Source organism: Hermetia illucens, chromosome 4 (assembly GCF_905115235.1).
Source record: "Hermetia illucens chromosome 4, iHerIll2.2.curated.20191125, whole genome shotgun sequence".
NCBI classification, from domain to species: domain Eukaryota; kingdom Metazoa; phylum Arthropoda; class Insecta; order Diptera; family Stratiomyidae; genus Hermetia; species Hermetia illucens.
Genome location: NC_051852.1, coordinates 137,708,084 through 137,727,539, shown reverse-complemented (window position 1 = coordinate 137,727,539; position 19,456 = coordinate 137,708,084). Strand labels below are relative to the sequence as shown.

At 41.3% G+C, this 19,456-nt stretch overlaps 2 protein-coding genes across 5 annotated transcripts in view; one reads left to right on the top strand and one right to left on the bottom strand.

The window, feature by feature from the left end:
* LOC119654258 (beta-glucuronidase-like) overlaps positions 1 to 12,269 on the top strand; it is a 30,641-nt gene extending 18,372 nt beyond the window's left edge. For all 4 annotated transcript variants that reach the window (XM_038059521.1, XM_038059520.1, XM_038059522.1 and 1 more), the window contains 9 exons: positions 3,789 to 3,955; positions 4,015 to 4,157; positions 4,216 to 4,568; positions 4,632 to 4,804; positions 5,045 to 5,188; positions 5,299 to 5,383; positions 5,447 to 5,623; positions 5,689 to 5,827; positions 11,954 to 12,269. In XM_038059521.1, the coding sequence (XP_037915449.1) occupies positions 3,789 to 3,955; positions 4,015 to 4,157; positions 4,216 to 4,568; positions 4,632 to 4,804; positions 5,045 to 5,188; positions 5,299 to 5,383; positions 5,447 to 5,623; positions 5,689 to 5,827; positions 11,954 to 12,147 (1,575 nt within the window). In that variant the 3' untranslated portion in view covers positions 12,148 to 12,269. The remainder of the gene's footprint in view (positions 1 to 3,788; positions 3,956 to 4,014; positions 4,158 to 4,215; positions 4,569 to 4,631; positions 4,805 to 5,044; positions 5,189 to 5,298; positions 5,384 to 5,446; positions 5,624 to 5,688; positions 5,828 to 11,953) is intronic.
* A 5,166-nt stretch (positions 12,270 to 17,435) lies between these two features.
* On the bottom strand, positions 17,436 to 19,454 carry LOC119656128 (zinc finger HIT domain-containing protein 3). The gene is made up of 3 exons (XM_038062461.1): positions 19,240 to 19,454; positions 17,775 to 17,923; positions 17,436 to 17,717 (listed from the first exon to the last, which is right to left on the bottom strand). Exons 1-3 carry the CDS (start codon positions 19,305 to 19,307, stop codon positions 17,530 to 17,532), a joined length of 405 nt encoding a protein of 134 aa, XP_037918389.1. The 5' UTR covers positions 19,308 to 19,454; the 3' UTR covers positions 17,436 to 17,529.
* Between the last annotated feature and the right edge of the window lie 2 nt (positions 19,455 to 19,456).

The following is a 19,456-nucleotide window of genomic DNA, read 5'->3' as shown; positions in this document are numbered from 1 at the left end:
AAGGCAAAGCTATAATAGCCAGATATGAAGAGTCTGCACATTCTTGGTGACAGACCTCCACTTAGGTAAGGCGGGGAGGCCCCCTGAGCTCATCGAGTCGACGGAGGGGGTCCTGCAAATCAACCATTTCCGAATAATTGGCATATGGAATGGTGTCCTTGGTTTAAATCCCAATATTTCTTGGTCATGGGTGCCCACGCCTGGTTAAAGGAGATAATAGGATGGGTACAGTCTACTTAGAATGCCAAAAACTTCTCTGCCGAAATCGACATTATTTTACTGTCAAAACTGAGCCTTCAAAATGTACAACTCTACAAATAAAGCAAAAACCCAAAAAATATTATAAGGATCTTGACCATCAAACCCAGGACGATGGGGCAACTCTGATTACACCAAAAGGAAAATTCAGTCTGGATCACTCATTCAATTCGGAACTAACCCCGCTTGGAAAATATTCCCTAACGGATGGACCAAAGAAGCGCCAATCACTGAGGCCGAAGGCCTCCCTACGGATTAGACTGCGTACGTGCGATACACCGCCTTCGCGCGAATTACCCTCGCATAAACCCCAACGCAGGGGTTGTACTAAGATTGAAGTGAAATCTGAGGTGTGCCAAATATGTGTGACTTCAATGACAAATAAGCATAAATGGTATCATTCCGACCTTAGCAATAAAGGAAGTGGATGCAGGCCTGCATATCAGGTGCTCGGCTGAATTCTATGACTCATTTTCCAAGGTGGCTGATTCATTGCAAATATCATGCGTACTAGAAATCCACAAAGCTAATACTCCATGAGTTAAATTGAGAAGACGTTATCTGAAAAGGGGTACACTTTGTGATATGATGTACATCGAAGAAGCTTTCAATTATATCATGCTCGCACCAGATTGCGACCCAGTGACATGGCGTGATATCAATCCGTTGTTATTGGGATGAAAACGGTGCACCGCAGCTCTAATTAGGCTCTTTGGAGTGACTACTGACGTACCTACCTACCCTCAACATAACAGCTTCAGCTCTGATGGTCTAGACTCTACCCCTTTGCTATAATATTTTCACAACGGTCATGGTGTTAGCACCTGTGGCACCAAAACCACGCACCACAGCGCTAATTGGACTCCTTAGAGCGGCCACTGGTGCCTGCCTACCTACCTACCTTCAACATAACAGCTTCACTAGATTGTCACATTTAAATTAAAGCCGACTTTGATGAATCAAGGCTGTAGAGATGTGGGCTCGGGGTGAAAACTATACGGGGTGAAAACTATACGGAAAAATTACGCTCGTTTTTAGTGAAATTTCTATTCCGAACCCACGAAAAAACTTGGGGTCCGAAAGGCATTTCCTCTTTCTGGAATGACCAAATTGGTTCAACGGCACCCTCTTCATCTCAATGTCCCGGAATTAAACCTCAGTTCGTCATGGATGTTTGTTTTAGGCTTTGCGCTTGCCCTTCTGTTGTAGGTTTATCATTTCCAAAACATTAACTGTGGTAGTAATGCAATCAAGGCACATTTCATTAAATTTTAAATATTTTAAAATATAATACGAAAGAAAAGACAGTCTAGATAGCGTAGACTCCTCAAAAAATTAAATAGGATATATATAATACATATGTAATCCAGTCAGAGATAAACAGCATTCTATTAGCAGCAAAGGAATATCTGTGCTACAGCCAAACAGCGATACCAGCACTAAATAGTAATATAATCATAATATCTTTACCTTTTGGAGATGTCCTGCAGCAGAAAATCATCTGAATAAACATATTAAGGGATAGAAAAATTTGCCCAATATTTGAAACCATAATTTTTGGATCTACGAAGAAAGGGGTTCGTCGTTTCTTTCCACCTATGTTGGACGGAGAGAGAGCTATCGAATACTGTAAAAAGACTAAATCATAAACCAAACTTAAACTCGGCGCCAGGATGATGGACCGTCGCGACAGCTTAGTGAGGAAATCCTCGTATAACATGTAAATGAACATGTCGGACTGCAAATCTTCCATTTCTGGAGTCAGATCAACTGACTCAAAACCCTTCACGATCCAAAGCCATGGTCAAACCCAGGGCTGTCCTACATCTAGAGGATCTCCGTCTGCTCCCAGACAAAAGTTTTGCTTATAGGAAACCTCCTCGTATCTCCACTCGATACTTCACATCGCCATTGAGAAGAGCCACAAAAACATGCTCTTTTCTTACCCTTGGACATTAGCAAAGCCTATAGAGTGGACCTGTCGCTCCTCATAGGAATCATGGCTGACATGCATCTTCCCCCTGACATCATTCTACCGATATGCAACATTATGCGCAATAGGAGGTTAACCATGCAGGGCCATCATGTCCTGATAAACAACGGTATTCCCCAAGGATGAGTCCTTAGCTCAGTAATTTTAAACGTTTATACGGCCTCTTTTCACAAGAAATCCTTCAGCAAAGTGGACATTTTCCAATATGCTGCTAACTTCCTAATTATAGCCTCAGGGGCTTCCCGGCAGGCTGCAGAAAACATTCTTCGACTAGAAGCAGAACTTCCCGTCAACTTGGAGAAGTCATGCACGATTACTTTTGATCATTCTCGGCTCGATGTTTTCAGGCTCAACATCAACAATCTCTATCTTGAGTATAAAAAGTTAATCACCTTCCTAGGAAGAATCATCTCTGTCTCTCTCACAGTCAAGGAGCACATTAAATACATCTCGCCATTAAAGGGGCCAGGGTCATAAATTTTGTCATCAGGGCTAGCTGGGGACTTCACCTTAGAGAAGCTCTCAAGCTATTTAGAGGGATTGTTAGACCAATTCTTGACTATGCTTCCTCTTCAATATTCCCTTCCAAATACCTTGAGAAGAAAATCGAATCTCTCACGGCGGCTTCCCTGAGGTGTGGTCTTGGCCTCATGGGGCCTTCTCGAGTGCATGGCACCTTTGCGCTTACATGCGCTTACATCTTTACTAGCAGTTAACGAGATTCTCAATGCCAAAATGTTCAACCCCTCCTTTTATGTCTTCATTAGGGACAATTGCATCATCTCAAATACACTAACAACTGTTTTCAACAAAATTTACCCTATCCTATAAAACTCACATGCAGACGTAACCGCCGTTCCATTGAAGCACTTTTTTTTTATTAAATCACTATGGGGATGACGACTCCCCCTCCAGAGTGGATATTGCGACATGTGGTGAAAACAAAGCTCAAAATAGGAAACTCTTGGCTTTACGATCCTGACTACTGACGCCTCGCCGTAAGCGCCGGATGTGCGGTTTTCTTAAAGGTACAACGACTCTGCTCTATGCTCAGAATGACCAAAACCTCTGCTCTCTCGGCTGAGCTACTGGCCATTATCTAAGCAATCAAGCTTTCAGGGTCGACTGAGCTAAAAAAAAGCCTTCATTAACAAAACCCCAGTCAACTACCTGGTTGCTCAAGCCCACGATGAACTAAAGAAAGCGCGTGTGAAAAAACTGCTCACACTCTTGAGTTCCTGGGCATACCGGAAATTCTTACAACAAAATGGCGGATGATGACGCCAAACCAGCAAGAACAACCGGTACCCTGACTCACCTTCCTTATGCTTTTTCTGACGTGTGCCAACTAACACGTAATATTCTTAACCGTCGGGATTCGAAACCTGAGCGATGATGCTGAGGGACTGAAACTTAACTACCTCGACCATCGCGCCGTAATGTGTGGTTATACAGATGACTTCTGAAATTGGAAAATACTAGAATTCATGAACTACTTTCCTATAAGATTGAAAGAAATGCTTACCTGTTTTTTTAGTGGGTGAACGGAGTGCAAGTCGTGAAGCATGAGATCGGACATCTACCATTTGAGGCGGAGATATCGAATAATGTTTTATATGGCAAGGAGAACTTGATAACAGTTCTATGCGATAACGCCCTCTTACAAACCACAATCCCTCAAGGAAGCATATCAGAGAAGCCAACGTGAGTGAATTGGTAAATAAACACGTCCTCATTAAAATATACTTTCTTTCATTTATCAGAGATAATGGCGTTACTTTGATTCAGTCGTACACTTTTGACTTCTTTAACTACGCCGGCATTCACCGATCCGTTGTCCTTTACACTACGCCAAAACTTTACATAGAGGATGTAACAGTTAAGACTGATTTAGCCGATAAAAATGGTAAGAAATTGAAAGTATTGAATTTGTTTGCATATTAACTACGTACTCCTTACTTCAGGTTCAGTTCACTATGAGGTCAAAGTCAATGGAGACAAAGGAAACTGGCTTACTTATGTGAAAGTAAACTTGCGAAGCAAAGAGGGTGATATTGTAGCCAGCCATAAATCGGGACCAGAACTGAAGGGCACCTTAAAAGTTGAAAATGTTAAACCATGGTGGCCCTATTTAATGCACCCTGAATATGGATATCTTTACAATCTAGAAATATCCCTGTGCAATGACGAACAGGAGGACATCGATATCTATAGGCTTAAGGTCGGGATTCGAACACTGGCTTGGGACAAATCCAGCTTCCGGATAAACGGTGAAAAGGTCTATTTGAGAGGTTTCGGACGACATGAGGACTCTGATGTAAGTGACCTTCACGGATCGGTTTAGCCCAGTAAAAAGTTCATTTGTATTTTGTTTGTTTAGATTAGAGGAAAGGGCCTGGACTTAGCGCTGATAACTAAAGACTTCAATTTGATCAAATGGATAGGAGCCAATGCATATCGCACATCTCATTACCCATATTCGGAGGAGTCGATGCAATTCGCTGACGAGAATGGAATAATGATAATCGACGAATGTCCTAGTGTAGATACAGAGTGAGTATGCTTTGCTGGAGAGCCTAAAGAGAGAGAGGGGATTCCCCTGGGCCCGCAGTATTCTTGGAAGCCCGGCATAGAAAGTTGATGCAAGAAAATGATAATATGGGAGCCCTCAAAATATTCAACCCAGACGCATATAACTTTCACTCCGGGTCCGGATTTTCTCTACGGCGTGCCTAAAGAAATAATGAATCTTAATAAGCATTCGAATCTAAATATTTATATCTTTATCTACAGTAATTTTGGGCAAGCGTTACTAGATAAGCACAAATCATCAATTGAACAGTTGATTCATCGGGACAGAAATCATCCAAGTGTGGTCATGTGGTCGATTGCGAACGAGCCAAGAACTAAATCTTTGAGTGCAGATTCATACTTCGAGTGAGTTATCATCATACAAGTAAAAGATAAACCGGACTATCAGACACACTTGTTATTCAAATTTATTACTGCAGAATTCTCTTTAAACAGAATACAAACTTCTTTTACAGAAAAGTCGCAAATTTCACGAGATCATTGGATCCCACTCGCCCCGTAACTGCCGCCCTAAACGCCGCAGCTGACGAAGACAAGGCTGTATGATATTCCTCAATACCACAAGACTTCACAAACTAAATTTTAAAATTTCTTTCCAAACAGGGTAAACATTTAGATATAATAAGCTTTAATCGGTACAACGGATGGTACCGAAACCCAGGCCGTTTAGATATGATTATTAGAAATGTGATGGATGAAGCCAAATTGTGGAATAAACTTCACAACAAACCGGTCCTTATGTCGGAGTATGGTGCAGATACAGTCGCCGGGTTACATTTGGTGCGTTTTATAATACAATAAATATGAAAGGATCGCAGTTCAGCTAATTTTAGATTGCATTTCAGTTGCCTGCATTTATATGGAGTGAGGAATATCAAGCAACGTTGTTCTCAAAACATTTCAAAGCCTTTGATAATTTACGGAAAGTTGGCTGGTTTATTGGTGAATTCGTCTGGAATTTTGCTGATTTCAAAACTGAACAATGTAAGTATGGATTGAACTGCAATGAGCAATTAAACTTAGATTAACTAAATGATTAGATATGGCAGACACTGATTGGTTTTGTACCGAGTCCACCTTTTCCTCCTCTTCTGCCATTTATAGTTGTCCTACGTATTCTTCCACCCAACACGAGTCCATTCGTTATTTGTAGTGCTTACGTACTTTCGCTCTCTTAGCCCCTCTCACCTCTGCAAGGAATGCTTTGACAGATTATCAGAAATTTTAACTATAGTTGTCTTCCCTCTAATCTTAATTTTGTGTGCTCACCAGGCCTAACGTTCCTGACGTCCCATCCCTTCTCAAAAGCTCTTTCTACCCCTATCTTCTCTTATGCACCTCCCTAGACACCTAGACCGTTCATCAGTGATTAACAGAGATTAATCAAATCGTACTCCCATTTTAGTTTCTTCAACATCCTATGTGTTGACTTTCCCAATCTCCTAATACTCTTCCTTACGTCGCTCTTGGTGGTTATCACTCTACACTTGAATTCGATACTCGAATCGCTCGCCAACTCCCGATTTGAGTATAAGCTAGGTAAATTCAACCTTTACAAGGTCAATTCTAAAGTCTCAACTAAACCCTAGAAACTCTTAACTAACATCTCCTCCTCATTCCTTTAACACACTCTGCGAAGTTTAGCAAAGTCACTGATAACTAAGTTCGGAAAGAAACATTTGGTCAATGTCCAGGTCGTATTAGCATGCGGAAACTTTACACCATTCTAGTCTCACCCCGGTTCAAGGTTTCTCTGTCTACTCGTCTCAATCATCATGTGTCTTTTTCTGTAATCTCTGCTGCTTGACGTATAGCGGCTTTCCGCCTTGTATTCCGCCCCCCTTCCAATTAGGTGAAGTCTACCCGGCATTTTCTGCAATATCTGCCCTTAGCCAACTATTATACTTCATTGGCATCCTTAACATTTTCCTACCCTATGGTAAAAGGCTCTTAATATGCATATGTACAAAAGTGGTGATCCTACTCTCGCTCCTCTCCTCCTATGTCAAGAGCCTTGAGAGATATGCAATGACAAGTTAACCCTAGTAGGCTTCATCAATTTTTTAGACAAATGTCACAATTTTTGGCAGGAAGGAGGAGGATAATGTACAATCTATATCGATTTCATCGATTAACATTCCCCTGACACTCATTACATGGCTAGCCTACTACTTCTCTAGCTGCATAGTGTATCTACAATCCAATTTAGACACTCTGATTTGTCATCTTGCAATCTTCGATGATAAACTCCACTTCGACGACAAACTCCACTTCGACGACAATATCTTGATGTCACCAAGAATTTGGCTTTTATATTGCATATCCCTTCTGGGTTCAACTCTGTCCAACCCTTCTTAATGCTCTTCAACTCCCTTATTCGAAGCATTCTCGAGTATTGTTCCGTGATCTGGTTTCCTTTCCATAGTTGTGATTGTCTTGCCTTTGAAAAAGTTTAATGCAAATTGATCTGATTTCCTCTTCTGTAGGAAAAGCTTTCCCCGTCTGAACTATCTTTTGATCTTCCTTACTTAAAACTATGTAGAATCCTTCACGATATATGTACCCTCTTTAAGCTTTCTATCGGCTTTATGCTCTTCGCCGGGCTCGATTTCTGTTTCCACAATCAGATCCAGATTGGTCCAATAGACCCGTTTTTCTACTATCCGTCACTTCTCGCAGGATTGAAGAGCTGCGACCCCCCAAGCTGAACATCGACTGGTTTTATGATCCAGCGATCAATCGAGAGTGGGTGAACTATCTTGCTGATCGGGCAGCAGATACACTGAGTAACCCGCCTGAGAATATTGAAGAGCTTTGGACCACCATCAAAAATTCTCTTTTCTCGGGTGCTACACAGGTGGTCGGGTTGATTCTGCGAAATCATCAAAATGGATGGACGAATGGAAAAGGTTGCGGGTTGCGTCAAGGTCAACGTGGCGTGCGCCTTGACAAAAGGGAATTTTATTGCGCTTGTCAGGGAAGCGGAAGACGCCGCAGAACGCAATGATGTCAGAAGTGTATATCATAAAAACTTTTGAACGTGGTCGAAAATCCTTCGATGGTCCTGTCAACGGCGTTAACGATCGATTTCTCATCAATCATGACGAAGAACTGACGAGGTAGAAGGAATACTTCACATCGGTTCTTAACCTTAACATCCGGTGAAGTTCCGTCTCTTATGGATGAAATGGTTAGTTACCGTAAGATGCGAGTACGGCCTGTTCCTCCAAGCAGAAGAGGAATCAATTCGGCCATCAAAACACTCAAACGGAGTAAATTTGCTGGGCTCAACAGTCTGCCCGCAAATTTATTTATCGCTGCATTTGCAGTTTCTGCAAATCTGTTGCTTCCACTCGTACAGAAATCCTGAGAATTCAAGACCTTTCCCAAAGAGTGGAAGAAGGGCATAATAGTTAAGATTTCCAAAAAGGGCACCAGGATTGAGTAAGATATGATGGCCCAAAATATCGCGTGCTACATCAAGGTAAAATCTCAGAGGAAGTACAAGACGCAGTTCACCAGGGCCGCAATTTGCCGCTGATATTATTTTTTCTTCTTATCGGTGATATGCTTGCTCTCTTACCGGGTCATGGACCTTAGTCAAATGGCTCTAGATTTAGAAAGAGAGGCAAGTAGAGTTGGACTAAAGATAAACACCCACAAACCAAGATTCCCACACTCTCTCCATCTGTATTAATGGGCAGGAGGGGCGATAATTGCATTCCTGGCTACGCCATGCAGTGGAACCTACTTTCCTAAGATGACTGACGAGTCTGTCGTCCCATGAGCACTTGAGGCAATAGAGGAGGAGTGCGAGCGTCTCGAGAAGTCAAAGCATATTTCAGCGAACCGCGAACGATGGCGCCTGGTATGGTTCATGCGCTTTACCCTACAAAAGATAAAGAGAAGCCATATCATAACGGATGCTGCTTGTGCATTGTGATAGTCCCACATGTCCATCCATTAGGTGTTACTTAGATTAAGGGACCAGATAGGAGCTGCTTCATTTGTTTCAGATCTGCCGATGGGTCTCTATGTTACTAGTAGGATATCCTTGTCCTTCTCCAAGAACTTCCACCTAAGGAGAGAACCGTGCTCCGGCTCCTCATAGGCGTATGTCCAGATGATGTAACCATGCTATCAAGGATAACATAAACGATTTTGAGACGGGGATTAATCGACTGCCTACTTTTATATCTATATATATTTTTACTTTGATTTATATGGTGAAAACTGTCGCTACAACTCTCGGAGCAAAAGTTAGGGATAAAAGTTTCTATTGACGAAGAACGGGTGAGTTTCATTTAGGTATCCGTTGAACAGAGCGCACATAGTGAAAATGTCATTTCTGATACCTAAAGTCAAGCAGTCGCTAATTATTGGAAGTTCTTCAGGTGATATAAAAAGCTCTGATGGAAACAGATTGAAAAAGTTCGGCAGCAATACTTTCCCTGAAGGACACCCTATTTGATCCTAAGAAGTTTGGACTCAATATATTTGGGCACCGTGGAGAATTGTCGCTCAATCAGATAATTGTATTATATGAATTGGAAGCGATGTACGGTTGATTTCATGCTGGAGTTTTGTTGACTGATCGTCCTTAAAGCCTTTGATAAGTCAAGGTCCACCAAAATTGTTCAAGAACAAAGGCTCAATAGCTGGTGTGCCGAATTTTTTTGAGCATACTATTTCTACTCCATCAGGTCCTAAGGTTTTTGACCTTTTACCTTGTTCGATGGCTGAGATAACCTTAATAGGCGCGAATTGAAATTTTTGGTTAACTATGAGGTTGAAAATTTTCCTACAAATTTTGCAGTTGAGTTTATCAGGTGGCACGTAGTCGATGAATGCCTATAAAACTAGCAGGCGCATTGCATTGAGGACTCTAACAAAGTACTAGAGCCTACGGCTGACAGATATGAGAGTTAAGTTTAAATTGTTAGAGGAAGTCTTCTTCATCTGCCAATCTGATGGCTGAAGCGGGAAAATATGGCCAGATCTTGGACATACGTTCCGGTAGAATGCATTTTGTAGCAGCTTTTCGGTGAGACTCTAAAAGTGGTTTCAGCATTGCCTACTATAGCGGGTAGAAGTACAAAATATCCAATTGTCCAGTAGCTAAGAAACCTTTGGTATCATTATCTAGGTTGCAATGCTTAACTTGCGCTGAGTGTTGGAATTACCGAGCAACAGTGCAAGTTAAAAATTTCAATCGCGGCATATAGGGATTGAATCGTTAGATGCTGTGCTACGAAGACGTTGTCGTAAATTACAAATCATAGCTCACGGTACTGCACTGTTCGGAGGACTATCTTCGCGAGCACTGGATTGCTTTTAGAGATTTAGCCTTTTGAAGTGCGTGGTGTTGAGTTCCATCTCCTTTATGGCTGCAATCAGGATACGAAGTTCTTCTGTGAAGGCTGAATTGCGGAGATTTAATATTAATTGCTGTTGCAGTTCAGTTACAAAAGCGAGATGAATTGAGGCTATCGATAACTAACTAGAGACTACGCTGCTGATGCCTCTGATGAATGTTTGTTACTTACTATTTAAATACGAATTAGTGGTGAAAAGGTGATTTTATTGGGTATGGTGATTGAGCCTGAACCGTTTATAAGTTGGTCACTTTAGTGAGAGCACGTTTGGACGCATATTCAAAGACAATTATTATGTTCAGCGCCGACGCTGGTCATGATATTGAGACCAATTGGACCACAATAGGTTCCTCTTCTTATTTTCGCTAATGATGGAAATTATTCATCCAGATCGAACAGGCGGCGCGAGATCTTGGGCTGCAGATCAATGAAGGCAAGATAAAGTATATGGTGGCAACGTCAGCACCAAAAACCAACCAACCAGCAACATCAAACCGCACTGGTCAAACGAGAAGAATAAAGATAGGAGACTACAATTTTGAGACAGTTGAAAATTTCTCCAATCTAGGGTCGAAAATCACAACCGATGACAGCTACGAAGATGAAATGCGCGCACGGTTGTTGGCAGTCATCAGAGCCTATGATCTTGCCAGTCCTCATGTATTCCTCGGAGACTTGGGTTCTTAGCAAGAAAAATTGCGAACTCTTGGCTGTGTTCGATAGAAGAATCCTCCGAAGAATTTTTGGCCCCCTACATGAGGATGGACGATTCCGTAGCCTATATAACGACGAAATCTATGAGCGATACCATGACCGTCAGATTGTGGATAAAATCTGACTCAATAGGTTACGGTGGGCGGATCATTTAATCCGTATGGATGAGGATGATCCAGCCCGGAAAGTCAATAAGGGCAATATCTATGGTAGAAAAGAAGACGAGGCAGACACTGCCTGAGATGGAACGATGGCGTAGGCCATGACGAGGGGTGATGAGTTCCGTCTCCGTTATGGGAGGATATGAAGTTTATCTGTGAAGGCTGAATTTGAGATATTTCATGTCAAATGCCATTGCAGTTGAGTTACGAATGTAAAATGAGTTGAGACTAGCGATGGCTCGTGTTGATAAGATTTATATACGGATTAGTAGTGCAAAGGGAATTCTAATGGGTATAGTGAAGCCTGAACAGTTGATAAGTTGAGCCACTGAGTCATGAGAATTGAGAGTGATTGCACCGCAATTCACGTGGTCCAATCTTTTTTTCTCCACTTCCTCAATTGATAACAGCTGACCACTACTGCAGCATTACAGCCACTGGAGGTCTATTAGCAAGTTCCTGCTTGTTCATATCCCTTGCAGCTGGCACTGGGTAACAGGATCTTCTCACCGGAATTTTCTTCTTTCACTGACTTTAATTTTTCTTTTTTTTGCTCTTCATTGCTTCCCATATCTCTTATTTCTACTCCCTCTCGTCCATTGCTAAACATTACGCAATGGTTACCACGAAGAGGATAACGTAGAGCTCGATATGGAGCTGTAGGTGGTCTATTTTTTTAAGAGTATAAATTTGAAGGTATTGAGGACTACCGAGCTCCGACCACAGAAATCATTTTGCGGCTCTCAAAAGCCAACTTAAGGAAAACATTTAAGTTTCTCACCTTTCATTCATATTCCGCAACCCATATCTCAATTGTTTAATATTTTAAAATTACCAAATTTTTGTAATATATTTTTCAGCTTACACACGAGTAGGTGGTAACAAAAAAGGAATATTCACCAGAAATCGACAGCCAAAAGCAGCAGCACATTTACTAAGAAAGCGATATTTCGGTCTTTGCCAGGAGCTAAACAGCAGTTGCCAAATTCCCAGTGATCTCTACCTCTATATAACGGAACGGGAGCACCACTATCATAATCACACTGAGTTGTAGTGTATAATCTATGATAATTTTACAGCCTCGTTTTATTATTAGTATAAAAAAAATAGCATAGTAACGTCGGAAGACTTATTTTGTATGAATACAATATTTGAAAAAAAAGAAGTAAGCGAAAATATGGTATTTTTAATGTTAAGTATGTAAGGGAAAGGATTCGCATCCAGCGATATGCTCTTCAAATTAAGTCCCGTGTCCTGCTTTCAAGGGTATTCCGCATACACTTATATTATCACCAATAAATGGCGGAGCAGGCAAAAATGATATAAGCATCCTGCAGGACCCCTTTCTCGTAACAGAGGAAATTCTGATAAACCTCGAAAATAAAGCCACAGAGCTGAAACCAATAACAACCAGATTATTCAAAAACATGGTAATCAGGTGAGTTTATTAGATTTTCTTCTATAACCACCGAACCCCACATAGAAATTTATCACGTCGTGGTTTGTTTATTTCCTAGCGATTACGCTCAAGCTCAACATCCCCTTTCTTGCATACCCCGTCGTGCTTCCTTTTTAGGAATTCAATTCGTCAACAGACGAATTTTCTTAATTAAAAAATTTGTAGGGATCACCTCCTTGATGACAAAAATTTCCTGACCCGATTCTGATGTAATTGAAGTGCAACTTTTAAAAATGACTTTGTTCTTGCTACTTTCAGGAGGGCATAATTTAAATACAACAAAAGCCCAGTTCTCCGTCAATCATAACTCTCAGATATTTAATAGTGGAGTTGAGGCACCTGTCCGGATGGTATGGTTTTCCTTTTCCTGTAGTTGATAGAGAGAATTGTGTCTACCTTTTGAGGTTTCGGTGGGAAAGTCGGCTCTCATCTTGAATCGTTGCTTTCATCATTTTGTTTAAAATTTCGAACAATTTCACAGTTTCAACCACAGTAGCAAAGGTGCAGATCTCCTTTTGTGCCTTTTCAGTAACTGCGAATAACAACAAAATACCATTTGGAAACGGCCTGGGCAGGACACTTGGATTATCCTGCCTAGTAATCTATGCAATGACATCGCATCTCTAGTCACAGTACCATACAGTTGTATTTCTGGTAGGATTACATCTACACTGCGCTCCGGCCTCCTCCAAGACATTAGACAAAGCCTTTTTGGTTAAGGGGGTCATCCCGTGTGAAGGCCGTTTTTTTGCCTTTCTTTGAAAAAATATTTTGAAGGACTGGATAAAGATAGAAACGTGATTTTTTCACCATATGTTTATTGATATCTCTAGTATATGTGATAAATTTTTCAGCTTGATTTCATAGCTAATTTTCGGAATAGGTGTTAATTTACGCACCCATCTCCAAAAAAAGGTGTTTTTCTGCTGCCACGCTGGAGGGCGCTGTGTTCATCTGAGGTAAAAAACCAAACAGCATTTTAATGTGGACAATATTCCACGGTCCGCAAACTAGGATAATTAGAAAATATTAAAAGGTAAATTGTTGGTGGGCTTTTAAACTTAATTTTTTGAATTTTGGTGTGTTTTACGGCTTTTTTTATGAATAAAAAAAAAACGACGCGTCCGATTGCAATTATCCTAGTTTGTGGACCGTAGAAATATGTACTAAAGAAGCCATGGAAATTTCAAAGAATTTGGTTGGATAGATTTTGAGCTATGGTGGCAGCCGATTTTCAAGATGCAGTTTCGAGAAAAACGCATTTGAAAATTTAAATGTGATTATCAACAGCAAAATTTTAGCTCACCATTAATGTGCTATACCTGGTCCATAGAGAGCACCCTCCGTTTCTTCAAAAAAGTCTTGTAAGGCCGATTGTTGCTCTCTGGTGTCAATTGTGGCTCTTTTAGCGGGGTCAGTCGATCGTCGTTCGGATGTGTGACCAACTTGACATCCCATTGTCACTAGGGTTTTGAGAATGCCATTGAATCCTTCATTGAAAATAATTACAGCCAGAAAAGTGCCTATTTCTACGACCTTGGCCCCAGAATGAATATGTTTAGGAGCGAAAGTTCAGATCAATGCATTTAACGACTCATTGTTATTCTGGGTCTCTGTTCCTGAACATCTGTTCAAGAGATCATCTCGTGACACATCTTCGTAGATTGGTTTGATGACTGTTTGAACTTCTTCAGTCAAAGGTGCCTTCTCGTGGTGAAAACTATCCAGTTCTCCTTTAGCTTCCGCTTTGCGCCATTTGCACCAACTGTTCTCGCCTGCTCGACAATTTTGATGCTGAGGATTTTCGTCCACAGAACATTTATGGAAGAAAGTTTCCCAAATTTCTTGCTTCATTCCTTCTATCGAATTTGCGTGTCGACGAATAGCCAGCCCAGAAAATGTAGTGGGGTCCTTATCAGTAAGTACTATGTATATTTTATTATTTGCAGAAATTCGCAGAAATACCGGAGAAAACTCCAGCAAAATCCAATATACAATATACAAAATTTGTCGCAATTGGAACATCCATGCTCATGCTTGCTAAAAGTTTCTTTGCTGATGTTGATGCGAAGTCCTTTTTCTTCTCTGATAAGTATCGATTCCCATGAAATACTGGTTTTTTAGTGCGAGCATGACGTTGAACGTTAAAGCGATCTCCCTTCGTACGATCCATTTAAAAAAATCACTGAACACACAAACAGCACAATACTTACAACAAAATATAACTGAGTATAACTTGAACGCCTTTCAGTGCTCACTCTAGACTGGATTATCCTTTTATTATAAGAGGTAAAAAAAGATTCGATGCTCTTTTTCATCGAGTACTCTAGTCGCGGCTGCAAACTCCTTACCTGTTTAACCCTGTAATTTCTGAAGGACTCGGAATATCGGAAAATCGCTTTGCCCATATATTCTCCACTATATATAGATACAATTCATGCAAAAAAAAATCGATTTCTTCAACCCGACACACGGGATGACCCCCTTAAAGACATGACAGCTCCCGTTTCTCCTCTACTCCATCAATAATTTAGAATGCTTTTGAAGACCAGCATGAGCCTCGATATGTTTTGGTAAAGAGCCAGCTCGAATACAGTAGTTGAATTTACTGATGTTAGGTCATTAATCAAGTGTACCTTTCGCCTTCGGCCAGTCCTCGCGCTCATCAAGAGAGAGCATGACTTTCACTTTGGGCTCGGTTTTCTTCCCTGTCACCCTGTGAGCTCTTCAGGTACTAAACAGGATTTTCCCCCTAATTTACCATAAGCTATTCAACTGTTCAATTTCAGGGCCCAGTACACAATTATATACTTTCGAGAAGCATCATTAAACCGAACTCTGAAGTCTCCCAAGACTCAGTATCAGACAAGAGTATTTTGTGAATAAAAAACGAATCCACCTGTGCACAGTACTTATCATATGCTGCTCTACATTGTAGGACAACGTCTAAGCTTCGCCTGGAATACTGCGACTAGTTAGGTTAGTGTTACATTATTTTTCATTGTAAAGGAAGGTATAGTCTTCTAGTTGGTCGTGGTTGAACCTGGCTTATCTGCCTCACCAGGCCAAAGCTATATCACTCCCCACTGTTTTGGGAATCGAGCCAGCACTCACTCCTGGTATATTCCGATTTCTTTCAGTCAAGATCGATTAAGGTGAAATTTTGGGTGGCAAACTCCTTCATGCTGGTCCCAAGTCCAGCTAAACGAGGAGGGTTTAACGCACTTTGTACAGTTAAACAAAAATAAATTCTTGAGATCAGGGAAAGGGATAATTAGGTATAGTCGGAGTTAATCCATTATGCTAAATCTTACCTGATCTCTCTTGGTGACAGGTTCCACAACAGATCGACCAAGAAAATGTTAAAAACAACATGATTGGATTAAGTAACAAACCTCGAAAAAATGCTAGGGCGTCCACAGCAGTCGACGCAAAAGGACGAGCTCTCGTCCTATCGAGAAATGAGCAAGGATTCTTGACGCATGGAAGGCGCCAGGGCGTAAGTAATTTAGTCCGAGCAAAACAAATATGTGTTTGTACGCTAAATATTGGCACCCTAACTGGAAAGGCCGAGGAACTCGCAAGAACCCTTCGGAAATGGCGCATTGATATCTGCGCTCTGCAAGAAACCCGATGGTCCGGTGCCAAAAGCTGCGATTTAGAACGCGAATGCGGTAAAAATAGCTTCCTTCTCTATTTTGGTAGTCCACATACTCAATACGGTGCTGGCATTGCCATCTCAGAGGGTTTCCGTGATGTCACTAAAGAAATCGAACAATTTGGTGACTGGCTGATGAAGAGGGTGGTGAGCGTATAATCGATTTTGCGGACACCCATGTCCTCGGTTCATCAAACGATTGTCTCATTTTCTTACATTTTATAGTGGGAATATGTAGTAAACGCAAATCGACTATATTCTCATAAAATGTCGACATCTTACTACCGTCACGCTATGAGATCATCGCACCTCAACATCGTCCGTTGATTGCCATCTGCGATTGCGAATCAAGCCACCGATAAAACAGCATGACGAATGGACTAGCCCGGCGTACATTAAATGGTGGCGGCATTGTGAGAAAAAAAATAAATGATGATGAACAAAGACATTCGGACCTCAAACGTGGTGTTGCAACACGGGTGCCGTACTCCATGGTTCGATAGAAATTTAGCTATAGTTTGGCATCCACCAGTATGAATGCTGAGCCATGCACTCAGTATAGACTGGTACCGTTGTTGTTTGTCCCAGCGGAGCTCTGATTGTGGTCACAAGTCCCCGAGACAGGTACCCACGTTAATCCACAGAGAAGTAACTGTCAGCGCAACTGAAGTCGAGGAAGCAACACAACTTCGAATTTAGGAGAGATAGGGAAACTTGCAATGGGGGATCTCTACAAAAGGCTCACGTGGGGTTCTTGTAGTTAGAAAAGTAAAGATGGAATCATAAAGTGCGCTGACAAAGTGCATGGGATTTTTTATCTATAATTTCACGTTTGTTTGAATTTGAGACAATTTATTTCAGAATCACTTTTTTTAAGACGGCTGCATTAAAGTAAATTCCACGGGAGCGCGAGTATTTGGATCAGGAAAGGGTATAATGATGGAGGGTGGTGAAAAATATACGTAAATGAGAAGGAACTACTAAAAAAGTTTAAAGAGCCAATAGAATGATACCACGCCAGTAGGGCGGTTGAGAAAAAATCTGGCCTCAGGATGGATATTTCAATAAAATCAGTAATCCAGGCCTCTGAGAAAATTCCAAGTTTAGATAGAACCACACCATCTCCGTTTCTTTAGGTTTTCTGGCCAGACCTGAGAAATTCGAATAATCACAGCCAAGTTAAGGAAGGCTATTAATCGCCGGTGGAAAATAATTTACAACAATCCAACTTTGTAACAGAATTATATATTCAAAAAAAATACTATACAAATTTGAAAACTAACCTATCCTTCATAATTCAAATATAAATTTCTAGAAAACTACACAGGATCATCATACCCACTTGTAGGTTCTACAATTTTCAAACATTCATCTGCAAATTCAAGAAAAAGTGGTTCTTGCATTGCTGATCGAATAGCCTTCCATGCGTCCGGTGCACTGTCCACTTCCTTAAGAAAGTTTCTTAAATGGGGATTATACAGAAGATTCCTCAAACCTTCGCTGTGCTCTGAAATTATTAAAAATAAATAAGAAACATTACGGGGGAGGCGGTATAATGATTTACCTAATGCTTCTAATTTTGTGATGTCGACTGTGTCTTCGGTCTTAAATGGCATAGGCTTCCTTGGTTCTGGAACTTCTACGTTTTTAGTTTCATCATCCGTTGCTTTGCAGGGGACTTCTTTGTGAGTCGTGTAGCAAGGTAAAGAGCAGCTGTAAGGGTAAAAAGCGGGGAATTAAAGGAATGTTTTGAATATTTACTAATAATAATGAATATTTGTGGAAATTGGTTTGTCCTTTCCCCAATTCACTTATACATATATACTAATATATATATATATACTATATACTAATTCAGTTTAGTGTGTTTTCGAGGTCTATCCCGCGAGAATTAACTGTGATCTTCTTCTCTTCATATCATGTGGGTATCATAGTAGCAGGACAGAGCTGACGTGGCTCCCTTGAGAGCAAGCCAACGAGGAAATCAATCCTTTTGTGACGAAGTGATCATCTGAAGATAGCTTACGCAGCAACGCGCTTACGATGCACCTCCTGGTCAAGGGCATCAACCCATACCACCGCGCCATAGAGCAGAACCAACTGCGCTGCTCCCATAAGAAAACGTGTCCTAATATAATAGATATAGGGCCCCCAACATTCGCCAACTCAAGGCCGAGATTCCAGCTGCAGCCTTGTACACGGTTGCTTTAATTTACTCGAAGAAGCTTATCTTCGAGTCGAGCATTAAACCACCGCTGGTTTTGACTCTATAGTCAATTCACCAATCGATATGGGACGCAAGGTCAGGATTCTCTTTCTGGTCAAGATGACTACTTCGGTTTTTTCTAGCGCAAGGCTGAAACCATAACCAGTCATCCATCCGCTTACCCGTCGCATCAATATGCCAAATCTGCTTTGCGCTTGTTCAACAGTGCGTCAGGCAACAAGTGCTGCAATGTCGTCTGCATAACCGACCAGGCGCGACTCTTCAGGCACATCGAGTCTCAATGAACTATCGTAGGAAGCGTTCCAGAGTTCCGGTCCAAGGATGGACCCCTGTGCTACTCCCGACGTGATTTCCATCCTCCTCTGGCCCTCTAGCGTCTCATAGAGCGGTCTTTCAGATAATCCCTCAATATCTTGGCACATGAAGTGAGTTTTCTAAAATGCCTAGCATATCCAGTCCATCTTACGAAATTGAAGGCATTTCTAACATCAAGCGTTATAAGGACCACTAACTGTCGAAATGGGTGGCTGTGTGTATCGGCTCAATGAACCGCATCTACCACCTCCTACCACCTCCCCTGTGGATCTCCCTGGTTTGACTGAAAATCGAAAACATCATGAAACTAGCAACTTTCATTGAAAGTTCAAACGATAACGCTTGACATCTTACAGCACAAAAATCATTTTTTCGTAACCTGGAGATGCTAAATGGAAGCAAACTGGGGCTTGCGAGCCATCCCAAATTCATACAAAAAGCAAACTCTATAGCATTGTTAGCATTTAATAAATGATTTGGTACTTACTAGTAAGCCTTACACAAAGGACACTTGTACTTCGTAGTATTAACATTGCATGTGATACAGACCGTCATTTTTAATTTGTTATTTCCTAAAATAGCAAAAATAAAGCAAACTCCCGGAAAAAAGCACAGACCTCTACCACGATGTACTTGAACAGAAACTGAATTGTTGACAAACAAATAAATGTCAACAGTTCTAACCACGTGCTTTGTTCCGAAAT